Source organism: Bos taurus, chromosome 25 (genome assembly GCF_002263795.3).
Source record: "Bos taurus isolate L1 Dominette 01449 registration number 42190680 breed Hereford chromosome 25, ARS-UCD2.0, whole genome shotgun sequence".
NCBI lineage: Eukaryota > Metazoa > Chordata > Mammalia > Artiodactyla > Bovidae > Bos > Bos taurus.
Genome location: NC_037352.1, coordinates 14,008,040 through 14,028,680, shown reverse-complemented (window position 1 = coordinate 14,028,680; position 20,641 = coordinate 14,008,040). Strand labels below are relative to the sequence as shown.

The window sequence follows — 20,641 nt, the reverse complement described above, 5'->3', positions numbered from 1 at the left end:
CAAGTTTTCCCAGCTTTGCAGGCAGCCCTGGGGATCTGGGAGCATATCGAACAATTACTTTCTTCTGCTCTTCTGTGAAAACCTCAATAAATGATGTGGGTTTTTTTTTTTTTTTGCTTAAAAAAATCAATAGCAATGACAGGAACATAAGTTAGATGTACCCCAGAGCTCAGCAGGTGTACCAGAAGCAGGATTTTTATGAGGGTTTTGATCTTCTTTGGCTTGTTGGAGCGGTGAGTGACTGCTGTCTAATTGGTCTGAGGTCAGACCTTCCAGACACACATTTTCTACCAGGAAGGGAGAGAGGTAGATCCTTTTCAGCCTGAGTGTTTATTGAAAGAATGGGGAGCACCTGTGTAGTGGGTTAAATAGTGTCCCCCTGAAACCGAGCAGGACCCTGTGCACCTCCTGGGCATGGAAGCCTTTCTGTCCCATTTCTTGTTTATAGGAAATAGATCTCAGCTTCCATGACCTTCCTTGAGTTCCAAAGGGCAGATTGGAACTGTTGCTAACCAGGGAAGGGAGGGGACGCAGAGACAAGAGAAGAGCAGCCCTGAAACAATAACACAGCCTTGGGGGCAGGGTCCTGGTTCTGGGGTACACAGGGGGTACACCTAACAGTATCTTTGAGCTCTTTACAGAACTAAAACTCCTCCAAAATGGAATATATTAGCATTATCCATTCCAGAGAAGACCACCTGAGGCCAGGTTAAAGGAACCAGAGAAGCTCATCAAGAGATTACCTGAGATTAAGAGTGTAGGCCCTGCACACACCCTAATCAGCAGCCCTGCCCTTGAGTCAGTGCTATAAAACACAATTTTTGAGGGCAGGAGCCCACTGTGCCCCCCTTTGCCTGGCAAAGCAATAAAGCTATTCTTTTCTATTGCACCCAAAACTGCTCTGAAATTTGATTCAACACCACTGCTCAGAGGCCAAGTTTTCAGCATCAGCCCTGCCCCAAATTCATGGCCACTTGCCATCTCAGAATCTGAACTTATTTGGGAACAGGGTCTTAGGAGAAGTTGCTAAGGTAAGGATTGTGATGCGATCATCCCAGATTTAGTGTCATACAGGCACACGGTTGAGCTGTCCACTCTCTGTGCGTCTCTAATGTAACTGCACACGCTCAGTCACTCAGTCGTGTCCAACTCTATGCGACCCCATGGACTGCAGCCTGCCGTGCTCCTCTGTCCATGGGATTCTCCAGGCAAGAATACTGGAGTGGGTTGCCATGCCCTCCTCCAGAGGATCTTCCCTACCCAAGGATCGAACCTGGGTCTCTTACATCTCCTGCATTGGCAGGTAGGTTCTTTATCACTAGCGCTACCTGGGAGGGCCCCTAAATCCAATGACTGGTGTCCTCACAAGAAGAGAGGTCCAGAGACACAGACAGAGGGGGACTACAGAAGAGGTAGAGATTGAAGTAATAAAGTCAAGGATTACCAGGGGCCACCAGGAGCTGGAAGAGGCAAGGAAGCATTCTTCCCAAGAGCCTTCAGAGAGAGCACAGTCCTGAGGACACTGGCTTCTGGCCTCCAGAACTGTGAGACTATCAATTTCTGTTGTTTAAACCCCGCTGGTTGAGGGAATACATTATGGCACCCCTAGGAAGACTGGCTTTGTGCTTCGTCTAGGGCAGTGTCCCCTGAGGCCAGGTGATGGTACTGGCAGTGACCTGAGAGAGCCTCTTCATCTTCAGAATAGACAGGAAGTGGTGAGCAGGCTGAAGCTTGGACTGAAGCAGAAGCACATCAGTAACAGAGTGGGAGGGCTTGGGAGCATGCTCCCAGCCAGGAGGGGCCATTGCACTCCAAGATATTTTGTGTCAATTCCAAAGCCGCTGTGACTAGAGAGACCTTCACTTCTTTTTCTTTTTTTGATTTACAAATATTTTGAAAAAATGTGACCCATGTAATGTGAATCTTACTTCTAGGAGTCTGTGCTAAGGAAAAATCAGAAATTCAGATGAAGTTTCACCCAACACCCCACCCCCTTCTCCACCCCTCAGGATGTTTATCCTGACATTACTTATAAAACTGAAAAACTAGAAACAGCTTAAAAGTTTAATATGGAGGGTCTGGTTAGATAAATTACAGTATATCCACAGATGGATTACTAAGCAGCCATTGTAAATATTTATGAAGTGTTTAATGTTTACAAAGAGCTTTTAATGACGTGGCAGAATGATAGTGATCCTATGATAGGTGGGAAAAAAAAGTTATAGAACGGTACAACAGAATGCTAATCATGAAAAAAAAAAATGCATAAAAAAAGACAGAGAAGACATATGCCAAAATGTCAGAGTAAGTGGAGAAATATTGGGAGTTTAAAAAAACAAACAAAAAAAAATTTTTTATACTTTTGGTACTTTGTAAATGATTAACTATGTACATGGGTTACTTCTATAGTCAAGAATAAAGTAAAAACTTTAAAAATGCTGTGTACGTGGTTTCCAGTTTTATTTTCTCCAATGGATGAGTGCACATCAGCGAATCTTGAGTTACGCTAACTACTTAGGCCGGTCACGACACACACACGTACAGAGAGGTCACATGGGCTGTGCCGGGCTGGCTGTAGCAAATGTACATCAAGTTACACAGGTGGAATTTTTCAGGCTGGTTAAAATACACCACCGAATGACTGGACACAGTTGGGTCAGGCCGCCTCTCCCGCCTGCCGCTGATGTTTGCAGAGGTCTGTGTGTTAGGCCGGTGAGTGGCGCCCTGCCGGCACACCATCCAGCCGGCGGGCCCCGGAGGGTGGAGAGTAAGTACGTCTGCTCTGGGTCTGTTCTCATCTTCCCTGGCCTCGGGTTGGAGCTCCCAGCTCTCTGCTACCTCTTCCAAGCACTGGGTGCGCTCCAGCCGGGGGAGGGGATCTCCACACACCTGGAACAGATGTTGCAAAGGAAGAACCAAGAGCAGACAGACACAGTCCTGATGTGAGCCGCGCCCAGACACCGGAGGGGAGGAAGCGGGAGACGTGACGACGACCACACACAAGCTCAGTCTTTCCAGATGGGCCCTCTGTGTCTCCACAGACATGTGGGCTACATGGAGCCCTCCAGGGCCCAAACCCCTGGGAGAGGAAAGAACGGGGGGGACAGGACCGTCTGGGGCAGCCTGACAGCAGAGCTAGGAGAGCAGCTAGGGGAAGCGTCCAGCATGGCGCTGGACTGCTGAAAAGTCACACCTGTACACACCTGGGGATCATGCCCCTCTCCCAGTTCATTCGCACGGTGGGTGAGATACAGCTAGCTAGAAGTGGAGATAATACTTTTTTCAAGGGAGGACCTTTCCTGGTGGTTGGATAAACAGGGAGACAGACTCCTGGGTTCGGCATGCTCTGGGGAGGGCCATGCGACGGTGAGGGACTCCCTATTGCTACACTCTGTACAGGGCGGCTGGGCCCTTGGCGGCGGTCACGGGCTTGCCTTCAATCCCTTCTGCCTTGGAGAGCTCTTGGGCCCCGGTGAAATGGGGGCTCTGAAGACAAGAGGGTGGGAGGGGGTCCCCGTGGCCCCGGGGGCACCCCGCGTGGGGGCTACATGATTCTGCACTGGGCGGCCCCGCAGCAATCCTTGATGAGCGCCAGCCCCGTCTTGGCCACTGTGGGCTTGCTAGGCGGGGGGTCTGCTTTCTTCTCTGCTCGGGAGCCTGCAGCAAGGTAGGAGAGCGGGGGGCAGGGCGGGGAAACAGGAGAGAGGCAGAGGTGAGGTGAGGAGAGCCCTGACCATCTGCAGCCCCAGGTCCCCCCCCAACCCCGGCCAGGTCCCGCCCCAGGGCCACACAGGTCAAGTCTGGGGAGCTGACATGCATTTTATATGGTCCTGGTGACTGTTCCCACCTCCCTGGAGGTCCAGCGGCTTTCAGGCCTTGGCTTCTAACTACAGCTTTTAGCCCTTCTCCTGTTCTGTTCTCCTCACCGTCGTTATCTGCCAAGCCCAGCACCATGTCTGTCATCTAAGAAGTATTTGACTGAGAAATAAGAAGTCACTTCAACCAGAGGGCTACCTTTCAGTTCTGGAAAATGCTCACTCGTTATCACTTCAGATACCCTCGCCTCTCATTCTCCATTCTTGTTCCCTCTGGAATGCCTCTTAGATGTCCGTTTAACGTTATTACTCTTACCATTCCATGTTTCATAACTTCCCTTTCGCATTTCCCATCTGTTTGTCTCTTGGCGCTGCATTCCGGGGTAATTTTCTCAGCTCCGTCTTCCAATTATATGAATCCTCCCTTCAGCTGTGTCTTTGTGTTTAATCCATTGAGTTTCACTTCAGTGGCAATAGTTTCTTTTTTTTTTTTTTTTGCCACACAGCTTGTGGAATTTTAGTTCTGCAGTCAGGGACTGAAGCTGGGCCCTTGGCAGTGACAACACAAAGTCCTAATCCCTGGACCATCGGGGAATTCCTCAGACAGTAATTTTTTAGAAGGCTAATTCTTTGCTAATTTACCTCTTCTTTTTTTTCATAGCATCTTACTATTTCATTTTGAGTATTATTCCTTCTTTTATGTCTTTAGTCATTGTAAACACACTTATTATCTCTTAGATACCCTCTTATTTCTGGTTCATGGGAGGACAGACATTCTCTTTTGTTTCATCTACGGACTCCTTTCATGGTGTTTCCATTCTTCATGGGTTTTAAATTTTTTATTGAGAGAGCATCTGCATGGGAGTTGTTTTTAATCTGTGGGCTGTGTTATGGGAGCTGAGGGGTCTCTGTTGAGCAACTTTACATTTGCTTTGCTGGGGTTCCAGAGATTCCACTGGTTTTAGATTAGTTTTAATTTTTCAGCTTGGGCTTCCAGCCCACATGGATGATGTATATTTGGACCCAACACTTGCATGTGGTACAGGCTTGGTGTTTTGAATTCTGGCTGGAATTCTTTTTTCTATCCATAATCTTACACAGAAGACAGGTTTCCTTTTCCACTGTTCTACTGTTAGGTAGAGTTTTTCTAATTTGCCTTTCATGGAAGAGACAGTCTACTGAAGATGCTGGATTTAGGCAAACACCATGTGCCTCGTGACTTTAGGGGCCTGCAGAAGGACCAGGGCTCTTCTCTTTCTCTATTCCTTCACACAGTACAAATGTGTTTTCATGGAATATCATCAATGGATAGTTAGGGAAAAACTGGGTTTGTGGCTTCAGCTGGTAGTGGAGGCTTCGGGGTTTTGTCTTCCTAACAAGACTGTCCATCGTTCTTCCTCTGATAACCGTTCATGCCCCTGTGGCTACAGGGGCAGAAAATCACAACTCCCCAGCCCTTCGAGGGGCCTAGCTGGTGGGAACGTGATCCAAGAAAGGCTGGTCAGAATCTTAGATGTTTAGATACCAGTTATTGCCTTGCTTCTCTGCTAAGTTATGGTCCTGGATTTCTGGCCCCAGGAAGGCCTGTGTAGGAGGAGGAAGTGAAGCTAAGATGATAAGACGTGCCAAGTGGATAACCAGAAGGAAAGCAAAGGTGTCTAGTCCCTGGAGCCCTGGCTCCCACTGCTCTTTTTCCAGCAAATCACCTTTTATTGCTAGGGCCAGTTTGAATTGGGCACCCATTTCTTATTACTCAAAGTGGCCTCACTGGGCCAACAAGGAGAAGGCAGTTCCTACCCAGCAGGACTGGTTATCACTTTAATATGCTCATGGGTATTGGAAGCCTACAAACAGTGGTCAAGGGCACAGCATTTCCCAAACTTATTTCACCCAGAACCCTTTTTGCTTTGAGTATCTTGTGAGGCTGGTATTGTGAGAAGCAAACTTCTGCCTTTGTTCCTCCAGCGATTCCAACTCCAAGAGAGGCCAGAGCTTCCTGAGCCTTAGTTCCCACCTTCTTGCCTCAGTGGCCACCCAACTCCTTCTATGAACTGTACCAAATCATATGAGCAAGGACTAGCTCCCAGCACTAGCTACACAGTTTGCAGGACTCAGTGCAAAACGAAAAGGCGGGGCCTTTTGTTGGAAAATTCTTAAGACTTCCAAGACAGCAATAGCAGGACATGCAAGCAAGCACAGTCCCCTTCTAGGAGTGGGGCCCTGGGCTTCCTCACCCGTGAAGCTGGCCCTGCCTGCTGCCATCCTGTGCTCAACTTTGATCTCTAGAAAGCATTTTTGTTGTGTCCCCTTGGCTTCCAGACCTCATTTAAAATTTCCTTTTCTCTTGGATGCGGGAGGAGAAGGAATAGTGTATGCACTCACTGGCTGAAGATTTGGTTACTTTGTCTAGAGGTTTTAACTTGATTCTCAGAAAATCGGCCATTTCCTTATCTTCTTCTTGCTCCCTGTGAAGACAGATGTGTAAAGACAGGAAAGAACAGTAAGCCAGGAGAGCATCAAGGAACCGATAAAATGAGGCAAGAGTGTGGGATCACGTATCAGACTTATGGATGGTGCGTGTATGTTGCTGTGTGTTATATGTGGGTGGTGCATACATGCTGATGTGTACTGGGTGTGACTGGTGCACGTGTTACGTGTGGATGGTACATGTGCGTTACATGTGGGTGGAACATGTGTGTGATGTTTTGTGTGTGGGTGGTGGGCACATGTTGTTCTGTGTGTACAGTGGTGGGTGTGTGTTGTTTGATGAATCTAGTCTGAAGCAGAAACACATATCAGTGATGGAGTAAATGCCCACGCCCGCTGGTGTGAGACCCTAAGGCAGAGGCAGGGGCGTTAGAGGACCCAGCCTCCCTACCAGACATTTAGTGAGCAGGGCAATCCCTCTCCTAATCCTGCACCTTTAAGTTACCCTAGACAAAGTATGTGGCAGGTCTCAGAAGGCAAGCCACCTCAGCTCTCCCAAGGGTCACCAGAAGCAAAGCCAATGGTCCGAGCCTGGCTGAGCTGGGCACAGTGCATCCTAGCAGTCTTGGAGGACTCGGGAGGTCACAGAGAATTAAAGGGAAGTTGTCTTCTGGTTTGGAAGAGGCCCGTTGAGCCTCTGCCCTGTGGATGACTCTCAAGATTTTGCTCTAGCACAAAAAAATTCAAGAATCAACACTGGCATCTCTCGTGCCCTCTGGTCCCCTGCAGAGACTTCAGGAGCACTGCGGCCCCAGGGCCCATGGTTGACCAGATCAACGGGGCAGGGGCATCTGCAAATAGGAGACCCCGAAGACTAGGGAGGGGCATCAGAGGCCCCCAGGAGACAGGAAGGGAGAGAACAGAGCTGGGAAGTGTGGAGGGTGGGTGAGGAAGCAAGTTAGGACAGAGGGTGGAGTTTCTGTAGAAAAGGATAGAAGTTTCTGGAAAAGGTGCCTTGACGAGTTGGGAGAAAGCTCAGTAAAAAGAAGGTGTAGGAAGCTCTTCCATGTGCTCTGTGATGTAATTCCTCTCTGGTCACCTTCTCAGATGACATTCACTTAAGATCCACAAGCATTTGCAAAACTTTTTGAAGTTGGATTTAAATTTCTCTTGAATAGGCCATGGGGCCTTGGGCCAGAAGGATTCATCTGGATCTAGTGTTTGGGAAGTATTTGGCCAGGACACATCGGTTGCAATGCTGTGAGTCTGGGAGCAGATGACGGGCTTTGGAAGGAAGCTGAGCTGCATTCTAACAGCCCCAGCCCTTCCCAGGGGACATACTGCCCACTTACCTTAACCGCTCAACCTCGGCGTCGTCCACCAGGAAGTCTCTCTTCTGCACCAGTTTGTGGATCTTCTGGATGAGCTCATCTTCTCTCTGCTTCTGCAACTTAGTTTTTTCTTTTTCTGGGAAGAAGAACACATTAGCAGAGACAGTTTGAGTGTAACTGAGTCTGAGGGGCCAGGGTTGGAATCCTGGCTCGACCATTTAACTTGCTGGATAAACCTGGAAAGGCAACTGGATTGGTTCAAGCTTGTTTCCTCCTCTGTAAAATACACAGTAAGGCTTGAATGCAAGAGTGCGGGGATCTTAGTAAATGACTTGGTACAGAGCTGGCCCGTGGTGGATGCTTACTAAATGATATTGATGCTGCAACGGGGTCCCGAAGAAGGCTGAGGGGAGAAGGGCACAGGCGGGGTGCAGGAGGTGACTACTCTGTAGTGAGGCTTACCCAACCCATCAGACGAAAAGCACCCACGCTTTCCCAACCTGTTCTAAAGGGGCTAGAGCATCATAGCAGAGACAAAACAATGAAGGCTGGACATGAAGACTGAGACAACCAGGAGGGCAGAAACTTAACCCTGCATTGGCTCCCTCTGCTCAGACCCCTTCAGAAGATAAAACTCAAGGGGCAGCTTGTCCCTCTGCCAGTTCAAACTGTCACTGACTATTTCCTCTAGACCTGGAGGTAGAACCAGAGACAAGGAGAATATAATATTTAGGTTAGAGAGAAAATCAGTTTCTTTCACTAATCAGAGGGGAGCAAGGAATTGGGATCTAGCAGCCCCTGTATTCCTGCTCATCGCTGTGCTGACGATGGTAATGGGTCCCGAAGTCTGATTCTGCAAATCACTCGTCAGCATCATAGAGCCTCCTTGCCCTCTGCAGTTGGATTAACCACAGCGTCCCTGGACTCAAGGAGTGATGTCACTGTCCTTTCCAAGTTACCAGCAGCAGCCTTCCAATACTCCCCTGTCCTCTGCCAGGGCCCAGATCTTACACCAGCATCACGTGGCTATGAGTAGAGTCCCCAGGAACTCACAAACCTCCCTCCTCAAGCTATTCATCCCCACTATCTCTTGCCAGTTCAGGCATCTCCCAGTCTCCCCAGATACTCAGATGCAGCCCTCTGCTCAGGGCCCTCAGCCCCTCCATAAACTCACAGGACAGGCTACCTATTCAAAGGGGTCTATCCCAGCTTGCAAACCAGATACTGACCCAGGTCTCCATACCACCAGCCAGTGCTGTTCACCTGCTTGTGTGTATGACGTACACTTCTGGCCAGCATCTCTCACCTGCCTCCAGGTACTACCTACCTGCCTTAAGCCCCAACTACCTACCTGCAGGCTCCACCCACCTACCTGTAGGCATCACCCATTTACCTGCTGTATCACTCACCTGCCTACAAGCATCACCCATCTGCTTCCAGGCACCACTCACCTATTTACTGGTACTTTTGTGCCAGTCACCTATCTACTACTACTTCTGTTTCCCAGCATCACCCACCTACTTGCCAACTTTATCCCCTGTTGGCATCACACATCTGATTCCTAGTATCTCCATGGGCTTGCTGATGTGACCCTCCAACTCGCTTCTCATTCCTCCAGCACACCTCCTTAGCCCAGGCCACCATCATCTCTCCCTGGACCATGCCGTGGCCTCCTAACTGTAGACTAAGGTGGTCGGTAGACTTTATCACAACTGGGAGACCTCGCCATAGGATCACAATCCTGGCTTGATGCCCCAGCTCCTCCTCTTCTTAGCTGTGTGACTCTAGGCACACAATCCTCAATCTCTCTGAGCATCCGGTCTCTGAACAGAGACAGTCATAAAGTTGTTGCAAGTTTTAAGAGAGGCTCACTGCCTGGTACACAGTTAGGGTTCATGAACAGTCAGCTATTATTATCATAGGCTCTTATTTTACATCATCACTTTTGCTTCTCCATGATTAAAGCCTCTCTACATTACACATTTACCAAGCCAGGTACAAAAGAAATAAATACTTACTGAAGGAAAAGCAAGTCTCATGACATAAGAAGCAGGCAACAGTAAGTGCTTTTACCATGTATTATATTTTCATTTAATCTGGGTTTCTCAACCTTGGCACTACTGACATTTGAGGCTGGACCATTCTCTGTCGTGGGGGCTGTCTGGAGCACTGTAGAATGTTGAGCAGCACCCCTGACCTCTGCCCACTAGATGCCAGGAGCAGCCCCATCTCCTAGCGGTGACCACCAACTGGGTCTCCTGACAAGACCAATGTCCTCTGTGGGGCAGATCACCCTGGTTGATGGTTGAGAATTACTAGTTGAATTCTTTCCAACAACTCTATGAGGGAGACACCATTTTTATCCTGTTTTTTTTTTTTTTTTTTCTGAGACACTATTTTTATGTCCAAGAGGAGGGTACCATGGCCTCTACAGCCAAGTCTAAGCATCCCCAGCCCAGAGGGGCTGGTGGTGGCAGGGGAGGTGGGTGAGACGTCTTAGCTTGTCAGCCCTGAGGATGTGGAGGGCCCCAGGTGTTCTCTCTCATCACGCGTGTGTGAAGTCACTTCATGTAGCCTGCCAGGCTCCTCTGTCCATAGGATTCTCCAGGCAAGAATACTGGAGTGGGATGCTATTTCCTTCTCCAGGGGATCTTCCCAACCCAGGAATCGAACTAGAGTCTCTTAGGTCTCCTGCATTGGCAGGCGGGTTCTTTACCACTAGCGCCACCTGCCTGGTAGCTCAGACAGCAAAGAATCTGCCTGAAATGCAGTTCGATCTCTGGGTCCAGAGATTCCCTAGGGGAGGAAATGGCAACCCACTCCAGTATTCTTGCCTGGAGAATCCCTTGGTCCGAGGAACCGGGCGGGCTACAGTCCATGGGGTCACAAAGAGTCAGATATGATTGAGCGACTTTGTCTCATCATAGTCTGCTGAATTGTTTTCTGACCCTGGCAGGAGAAGCATGATTTTCTTGGCCTTTCAGTCCTCTCTTATTATTTTTATTGCTATATTGCTGGGAGCATTGGGTTGTTTCCTCCTAAACCCACCTAAGTCCATCTAGAAACCTGGCACTGGTGCAGGGAATATGCAGAAATGCTCTCAACAACAAGGAGTCAGAGGACACAGTGGGGAGAGGTGAATGGCAAGGCAGGAGCGGAAAGGGAACTTTAATATCTGCATTTCTTCAGGGAAGTGATTGGGAAGATGCGGTTTCCTAGGAGAATCAGTGGGGGTTGGGGGAGGACCTGGGCTCTGTTGCTAAGTGACCCATTGACCTTCTGTGTTTCTCTGCAGGACCGCCAATGGCATTTTAAGCAGAACACGTCCTTCAGCGGGGACTGTCCCCTCCATGCCGGTTTAGCATTCCTGGTTTCTGCCTATTGAGTGTCAGTACTGATCTCATGTTTATTTAAACTTTTTTTGAGTGAATTTTGGTATTCTAAATATTGCATGAAAATATGATTGCTGAATTTCTCATGTTTCAGCTGAGTGCCTTTTTCTTCTCACCCTAATCCCAGTCCTAGTTAGTGATACAGCCTAGGTATTGTGTCCACCAAAGACTCCCAACTTCCACCGACTTCCCACCCATGCTCCAGAGGCTGCCATGGCCCCCGGTGAAGCCCCTCTGGCCTGGGGAGGCCTTGGCTGGTCACACCCTGGTGTCTCCTTTGCCCCAGTGCCACCCATGTGTCCTGCTGAGCTAAGAGTGGGCTCTGGGAATTCTTCCACTCAAGAGAGAGACATCAACCCATGCTGGGCCCATCACAGACTCCTGGGAAGCTGAAAATTGGGATATAGAGTTGGGCTTTTGGGTGGGAAAATCATGGAAGGGAGATGAAGTTGTAACCGAGCAGGGACCCTCTGGGGCCTTCTTGGGACAGACACCACCATCCCCCACCAATATCCTCTGCTTCAGCTCCTATCTGAAATCACCTAGATAATAGTATCTGATGCACATTTCCTGAGTTGTTTTACAGAGGCTAACCCCTCCACCCTCGCCACCAAATGGGACATGTTAACTACTTGATGGACATAAGCCCATAGCCCCCAGGCCTCCTGAAGCCTAAAGATTGACAGTGTTAACCCCTGGGACACTGCCCAGTGACCTCACCATCACCCAATCAGAGAATTGTGCACAAGCCGATTACAGACCCTGGGATGCCCCTCCCTCACCTGGGCTTCAAGAATGCTTTGCTGAAACCCATTGAGGAGCTCTGGTATTCTGAGCACTAGCTGTCCTGGACGTCTTGCTTGTCCCTGCAATAAATGCTGCACTTTCCTTCCCCACCACCAGGTGGCAGCAGGCTGGCTTTACTGCACAGGGGCAAGTGGGACCCATGTGTGGTTTGCTAACAGTGGCCTTGCTTGGCTCATGTGCTAGAGGGAAGACGTGGAACGAGCTCCAAAATGGACAGTGAGAGACAGCAGGGGCCAAAAATATTCCACGGCTTTCCTGATTCTGGTTCTGAACCCTTGTGAGGTTGGGCTGAGCTTTCTGCCCATATTAGGATAAATAGTACTCCTGTTGCTGTTCCGTTGCCCAGTCGTATCTGATTCTTTGCAACCCCATGGACTGCAGCATGCCAGGCCTCTCTGTCCCTCATCATCTCCCAAAGTTTGCCCACGTTCATGCCCATTGCATCAGTGATGCTGTCCAGCCGTCTCATCCTCTGAAGCCCTCTTCTCCTTTTGGCCACCCCTAATTTTATTTGGAAATACCCTACTTGGGAATAGGGTTTTTGTGGATGTAATTAGTTAAGATGAGGTCATACTCATTCGGATGAGCCCTTAATCCAATAATTAGTGTTCTTATCAGAAGAGGAGATGGGGACTTTCCTGGTGGGCCAGTGGCTAAGACTCTGCCCTCCCAGTGCAGGGGGCCCAGGTTCTATCCCTGGTTGGGGAACTAGGTCCCACACACCACCACAAAGATGGAAGGTCCCGTGTGCTACAATGAAGACCTGGTGCAGCCAAAATAAATATAAATTTTTTTTTTTTAAAGAGGAGATGACACAGAGATACACAAAGAGGGGAAGCCCATGACAGAGGCAGAGACTGGGATAAGGCAGCTACAAGCCAAGGAACGAGGATTGATGAGAACCATCAAAAGCTGGAAGAGGCAAAGAGGGCTTCTCTTCTCCAGCCCCCAGCAGCAGGATCCTGGTCCTAAAGTTCTATTGTTTTGAAGTAACCAGGAGGGGTTAATTATGACTCCCTGCTGAATCTGTTCCTATCTCTTTAAATCTTGTTTGCTGCTTTTTTTTATTATCAGCATACATAATGGCTTGCCTCAGGGAACTCTGCTGCCTCTGCCGAACTGTTAAACTAAAATAACCCTGTCCACCTGTAGATGGCAGAAAGAAAGAAATTAACACACCCCACCCTGCCTGAGGTTTGCCATTCTAGGAGATAGTTGCAGGAATTAAATGGTGTTTTTGTTTCCTCACCTCCCCCCATCTCTGATCCATAAAAGAACCTGACATCCAGGCCCCACATGATGGTTAATTTGAGACGCTAGCCTGCCATCTTCTCTGTCAGCCGGCTCCCAAATAAAGTCCCTTCCCTGTCTTAACACCTTGTCTCGGATTTACTGGCCTATCATGTGGCAAGTAGAGTGAACCTGGACTCCATGTCATCATAACAATCTATTTTAGAACATTTTAATTGCCTCAAGAAGAAGCCCCACAGCCAGACCTGTCACTTCCCCTTTTCTTAAATTCTATTTATTTATTATCATTATTTATTCTGGGGGGCCCGTGCCACACAGCATGTGGGATCTTAGTTCTCTAACCAGAGATCAAACTCACAACCCCTGCATTGGATGCCAGGAGTCTTAATCCCTGGACCACCAAGGAAGTCCCGTCACCCCCTTTCAATGAGGGCTGGCTACTCACTGGTGTCCTCTCAGGGCCTGCACAGTGCCTGGCATCTAGTAAAAGTGGCAGTCATTCAGTCACGTCCGACTCTGTGACCCCATGGACTGCAGCCCACCAGGCTCCTCTGTCCATGGGATTCTCCAGGCAAGAGTACTGGAGTGGGTTGCCTTTCCCTTCTCCAGGGGATCTCTCACTGTAGGCAGATTCTTTACCATCTGAGCCACCAGGGAAGCCTTAGTAGTTACTCGTTAAAGCAACTAGTAGTTGCTCATTAAAGTAATGATGCCAGAAGATTCCATAATCATTGCACACACTCCTCTTAGAATCAAGTATGTTTGCTATCTTGCATCATCTCAGGGCATATCCGCAACAACCGTGTGCATGCCTCATGGTTTGTTTCATTTTGCAGACAAAGAATTTAAGGCTCAGGAAATCACGGTGCTCAGTGAAGGTCATTTAGCTGGCAATCCTGGCTTCAAATCCAAATCTCTGGATTTTAAAGTGTTTCTTGGGGGGCAAATGCCCACCTCCCTGGCCAGGGGATATCTGGCAACATCTGGAGACATTTTTAGAGACTTTACAGCATTATAAAATCCAAAAATTGTTAAATCAAACTGTAAGTTGGGGATTGTCTCTATGTTGAGAAGTGTAAGTGCCCCCAGAGGCATCTAACCCAGCTTGGATGAGCAAGGAAGGTGTTCTTTGGGAAATGGGTCAAAGAAGCTATGACCTGAAGGATGAGAAGGATGTGTTAGGTTAATGACATGCTGTGCTGTGCTTAGTCACTCAGTACTGTCCAACTCTTTGTGACCCCAGGGATTGTAGGCCACCAGGCCCCTTTATCCATGGGGATTCTCCAGGCAAGAATGGAGTGGGGTTGCCATGCCCTCCTCCAGGGGATCTTCCCAACCCAGCATTGAACCCAGGTCTCTCACACTGCAGGCAGATTGTTTACCGTCTGAGCCACCAGGAAGCTCAGGTTAATGATAACAATAATAATACGTGTGTGCTAAACTGCTTCAGTTGTGTCCAAATCTTGCGCAACCCTATGGACTGCAGACTGCCAGGTTCCTCTGTTCATGGGATTCTCCAGGCAAAAATACTTGAGTGGGTGGCTGTGCCCTCCTCCAGGGGACCTTCCCGACCCAGGAATCGAACCTGCGTCTCTCGGGTCTTCTGCATTGGCAGGTGGGTTCTTTACCACAAGCGCCATCTAGGAAGCCCAATAACAATAGTGCTAATTTGTTAAGCACTTAAATAGGATGTTGTTGTTGTTGTTTAGTCGCTAAGTCATGTCTGACTCTTTGAGACCCCATGGACTGTAGCCTGCTAGATCCTCTGTCAGTGGGATTTTCTAGGCAAGAATATTGGGTTGCCATTTCCTTTCTCCAGGGGATCTTCCTGACCCATGGATTGAACCCAGGTCTCCTGCTTGGCAGGCAGATTCTTTACCACTGAGCCACCTTGGATGCCTGCTAAGCACTTTGCATGTTTTATCCCCTTTGTCAATCTCACAACAATCCTGACACAGTATGATTGTCCCAGATTAGAGATGAAGAAACTGCATTGTAGTGAAATAACTTGCTCAAGGACACATGATTAATAAGTGACAGATGTAGGTTTGACTCCAAAATCAGAGCTTATAACCACCATACTCTACCTATTCCCAAACAGGATAATAAGAGGAATCATTGCTAATATTTGCTGGACTCTTTGGACCAGCCATCAAGCTAAGCACGTGGTTTGCATTGTTTCATTCATCACGATGAGATTTATACCCAATGAATTAGGTACTATTACTATTCCTACCCCATTTTCAGAGGAGGAGAGACTGAGTCTCAGAGAGGTAACATGACTTGCCCGAGGTCAAGGAGGTGGGCAGAATTAGGACTTGAACGAGGTCTGCCTCATGTGGAGTTGGTTGAGCCACATGATCGGGAGCACTGAGTTGCAGGAATGAGGCTGCGCTAGCGCCTTCCAGACAGGGACTCTGAGCAGCTGTCTGGCAGAGGTGGGGTCCCCATGGTTACCTGGGATGGCGACCAAGTTCTGCAGCTCCTGCTTCAAGTCCATGATGTCATTGCAGAGTTGGATGTCATCCATCCTGGGGAGAGAGGACACCGTAGGACCACAGGTTACATCGACAGAACATTCTACATCCTGAACACCACCCCAGCTTCAAGCAAAGAGGACTGGAGGGAGGGCTCTGTCCTCTGTAAAGATCACACAGGCTCTTTAGAAGTTTTCCATCAAAAATAACAAGACAAAAACTGCCCGTTCTCCCATGACTCAGGAATGAGCATAGTTAATAACACCTTGATAGAGTTCCTTCCAGTCTTTGCGGACCTGGTTTTTGTTGGCTTACGTGAGCGACTTCATGTCATGGGGTCAGTGTTTTCCTTTTTCAGCTATATGAAAAGCTTTTAAACATCACAGACATTAACAGCACAGACAGAAAATCTTCCCCTATCCCTTGGAGAAAACCATCGTCAAGGACTTCTTATCTATTCCTCTAGATTAAAAAAAAATGTTTACTCTTCTATTACCAAATACAACATCGTTCATGTACAAAAGCATTTTACAATTAGCTTTTTTTGTCTTGAGCATATTACTGTGTCAGGACATGCATATCTCCTCATTTTTAATGACTGTATAGCATTCTGATATATTGATAAACAGTAATTTATTTAACCATTGTCCCTCATTCATAGACATTAGACTTATTTCCAGATATATTCTAGCATAGATTACTAGAAATAAAGGAATTCCTAGCAAATTAATTTCTAGAAATGAGGTTGGAGGGTTAAGTGACATGAACCCTTGCATTTTGATAGGAATTTCCAAATTGTCCTCCAAAGGGACTCTGCATGATATTCCCAGCAATAGTGTAAAAAGAAGATCATGCCTATAACCTCAGCAATTGGGTTGTACACACAATTTTGCATTATGTAGTCTAGTTTCATGTCTGTGTATTGCAACATTAGCTCATCTTACTGTAAACGATGTTTGTAATGGCTACCTGGAATTCTACCAAGTAGGTTTATCAGGGTGGTTTTAATTATGCCCTTAATCTTGATTACTTAGATTTTTTTCCAGGTTGCTTGTATTGTAGCCACTGTAGGATTAACCTAAGGCTTTTCTTTCATGTTGGATTATTTGGGGTGGGAGCTACTGATTCTCAGAAGTAGAACCACTGAATCCAAAGGGTATGACATGTTTATGACCCAAGCCATATTTTCAAGTAGCTTCCCCATTGGGTGTGTTGTGTGCCTTCATTCTGCATGTCTTTATTGAGCATTTACTGTGTTCACCACTGTCACAGGCTTCAGGGATGTACCAGCCTCTCCTGCCTTCATTACTGAAATTTAATCTGGGGAAACACAAATACAATAAAACATCAGATGCTCCAAAGAAGAGTGAAGCAGGTGGACGGATGGAGTGGACTGGTTTGGCCACATCAACCTTCTGTCCCAGGAAGAGATAGAGAGAAGCATGAATATTCTCAAAGGGTTCATCTGAGTCTACACAGCAAGCGTAGGTGGGACCAGAAGTAGAGATCGACTTGTCCAAGTTCACTGATCTTTCTGCTTCCTTCTGGGGTATCTTCATCAAGAACTTGATCTCCATTCAGAAGCGCCATCCTCAGACCAGCTTGGGGGCCCCCTGCCCTTCACTGGCCAAGACCGGCCCAAGTAACCCACCATCCCAGCTTTCAGGACAAGTGGCAGGAATGTCTCACTTTAGCCTTCATCTCCTGCTCCTGTTGCCAGAGGCACTCCAAGCGACTGTCAAATCCTGCCCTGGAATGTCCTAGTAGGTGGCAGCTGCCACGAATGAGCATGGGGGCTTCGCCAGAAGGTACAAGCTATTTCCCTGGGTTCCTATCCGCGATGTTCCAACCAGAGGTGTTCCAGAATCCTTCTTTACATGGAGCGTGAAGATCGGGCTAAATCAGTGGTTTATTTATTTTTTTTAAGGGGAACAGTTCACAGGTGTTTACTGTCTATTAAGAAGGGGGTGGGCAGCATAGCCATCTGACAGTGGCTTCTGATGACAATTCTCTGTTCCTTGTCTGTGGCAATAAGCCCAGGTATGACTTTGTTTTTTGGCCTTTGGAGTCTGAATGTGGTCTGATCAGATTTTTGTTTGATTAATTTATCTTAATTGGAGGATAATCACTTTACTAAATTGTGATGGTTTTTGCCATACATCAACATGAATTTGCCACAGGATTACATGTGTCCCCCCCATCCTGAACCCCCTCCCACCTCCTTCCCCACCCCATCCCTCTGGATTGTTCCAGAGCACCGGCTCTGCATGCTGGGCTTCCTGCATTGAACTCGCACTGGTCATCTATTTTACATACGGTAATACACACATTTCAATGCTATTCTCTCAAATCACCCCACCCTTGCCTTCTCCCACTGAGTCCGAAAGTCTGTCCTTTACATCTGTGTCTCCTTTGCTGCCCTGTACAAAGGATTATTGGTACCATCTTTCTAAATTCCACACATATGCGTTCATATACAGTATTTGTCTTTCTCTTTCTGATCTCTGTATAATAAGCTCCAGGTTCATCCACCTCATTAGAACTGACTCAAATGCGTTCCTTTTTATAACTAAGCAATATGCCATTGTATATATCAATGGTTCTTAATGGGGACGATTTTGGTCTCTAGGGGCATCTGGCAATGTCTGGAGACTTATTTGCTGTTATCACTGGATGTGCGTGGAGACGGCTACTGACATCTAGTGAGTATAGAATCCAGGGATGTCGTGAAACATCCCGCTGCCTCAGTAGAGAATTATCTGGTTCAAAATGCCAATCGTGACGTTGAGAAAGCAGGGTTTCCCTGGTGGCTCAGCCATAAGAAAGAACCCGCCTGCTATTGTAGGAGATGCAGATTTGATCCTTGGGTCAGGAAGATCCCCTAGAGAAGGAAAAGAAAATCTGCTCCAGTATTCTTTTTTTTTTTTTAATTGAAGAATAATTGCTTTACAGAATTTTGTTTTCTGTCAAACCTCAACATGAATCAGCCATAGGTATACATATATCTCCTCCCTCTTGAACCTCCCTCCCATCTCCCTCCCCATCTCACCCCTCTAGGTTGATACACAGCCCCTGTTTTGAGTTTCCTGAGCCATACAGCAAATTCCTGTTGGCTATCTATTTTACATACGGTGATGTAAGTTTCCATGTTACTCTTCCCATACATCTCACCCTCTCTTCCCCTCTTCCCATGTCCGTAAGTCTATTCTCTATGTCTGTTTCTCCACTGCTGCCCTGTAAGTAAATTCTTCAGCACCATTTTTCTAGATTCCATATATGTGTGATACATATTTATGTATTATGTGATATTTATCTTTCTCTTTCTGACTCACTTCACTCTGTATAATAGGTTCTAGGTTCATTCACCTCATCAGAACTGACTCATATGCATTCCTTTTATGGCTGAGTAATAGTCCATTGTGTATACGTACCACAACTTCTTTATTCATTCATCTGTAGATGGGCATCTAGGTTGCTTCCATGTTCTAGCTATTGTAAATAGTGCTGCAATGAACAATGGGATACAAGTGTCTTTTTTCAACCCTGATTTCCTCAGGGTATATGCCTAGAAGTGGGATTGCTGGGTCATATTGTGGTTTTATTCCTAGTTTTTTAAGGAATCTCCATCCATCTTCCATAGCTGTATCAATTTACATTCCCACCAACAATGCAAGAGCGTTCCCTTTCTCCACACCCTCTCCAGCATTTATTGTTGTAGACTTTTTGATGATGGCCATTCTGACCGGCGTCAGGTAGGTAATATCTCATTGTGGCTTTGATTTGCATTTCTCTAATAATGAGTGATGCTGAGCATCTTTTCATGTGTTTGTTAGCCATCTGCTTCAGTATTCTTGCATTCCTTGTATTCAGTATTCCTTGTCCCATGGACAAAGGAACCTACAGTACATGGGGTCACAAAAGAGTCGGACATGACTTAGCCATTAGCAGCAACAATGTTAGAAGCGACAGCGTTGGCACCAGCCATCTCTAGCTCAAAGGGGCCGAGTGCCAGAGGTTTTTCTCACTTTCCTCATCTTTGAAATCCGAATTATAATAGTACAGCTGTCCAGGATTACTATGCAGGTCAGGCACTGAGCATGTGCCTGGGCCGTACATAGTACAATGCTCAGTAAATGGTATCTATCACTATTAATAGCTATCAGAAAGAGGCAGGAGGGAAAAGAAAGAGAAAATGATGCTGGACAAGCAGTTATTTGACAAATGGAGCCCACATCTTCAAACTTCTTAAAAAACAAACCTATTTTGATTATATTCCTCTCTATAAAAATTTTTTAAATTTTTAAATAAAATTTTTGTTGATGTTTGACAGAAAACAACAAAATTCTGTTAAGCAAGTATTCTTCAATTAAAAAATAAAGTGGAAAAAAAATAAGAGGAAAATATTTTTTTAATAGAATTCTTATCTGGTTGCTGGGCAGATTCCTGATCACTGTAGAAATTTTGAAAAATACAAACAAGGACAAATAAGGAAACTAAAATTACACATAACCTTGGTCCACATGCACAGAGGCCACTGTTCCACCCTGAGTGCTGCGGTGGACTTCACGCCAGTCTTTTGCCTTCACGTAACCCAGGTCTGGGGGATTTGCCCTGGGGGGTGCCCTTCACCCTTTATCCATCTCGAACCTGCACTTAGCCTAGTTTTGAGTCCTCCTGAGTCCATCCAAATCCCCAACACCTTTACAAACAAGGTGAAATTCTTGGGAAGCTCGCACAGGCAGACATGCATCAGAACCCCATGAAGGAGAGGAAATGGCAACCCACTCCAGTATTCTTGCCTGGAGAATCCCATGGACAGAGGAGCCTGGCAGGCCATGGTCCGTAGGGTTGCAGAGAGTCAGACACAACTGAAGTGACTAAGCACGACCTCATTTCAAAGCAGAAACAGACACAGACATAGAGAACAAATGTATGGATACCAAACAGGGAGGGGTGGGATGAACTGGAAGATTAAAATTGAAACATATACTATTGATGCTATGTATAAAATAGATACCTGAGGTGGTTCTTCTCTGGTGACTCAGTGGTAAAGAATCTGCCAGCCAATGCAGGCGAATTGGGTTCCATATATGATAGTAGCCACTTGCATGAGTTACCTTAACAACAGGGAGTCCTGGTAA

General features: G+C 47.0%; 1 protein-coding gene across 2 annotated transcripts in view; it reads right to left on the bottom strand.

The window, feature by feature from the left end:
- Nucleotides 1–2,436: 2,436 nt before the first annotated feature.
- BMERB1 (bMERB domain containing 1) overlaps nt 2,437–20,641 on the bottom strand; it is a 145,020-nt gene continuing 126,815 nt past the window's right edge. Inside the window, exons 3-6 of one of the 2 annotated variants that reach the window (XM_005224762.4) lie at nt 15,481–15,554; nt 7,595–7,709; nt 6,198–6,280; nt 2,437–3,657 (exon numbers count right to left, since the gene is read on the bottom strand). In XM_005224762.4, coding sequence (XP_005224819.1) covers nt 3,545–3,657; nt 6,198–6,280; nt 7,595–7,709; nt 15,481–15,554 — 385 coding nt within the window. In that variant the 3' untranslated portion in view covers nt 2,437–3,544. 2 annotated transcript variants of the gene reach the window in all.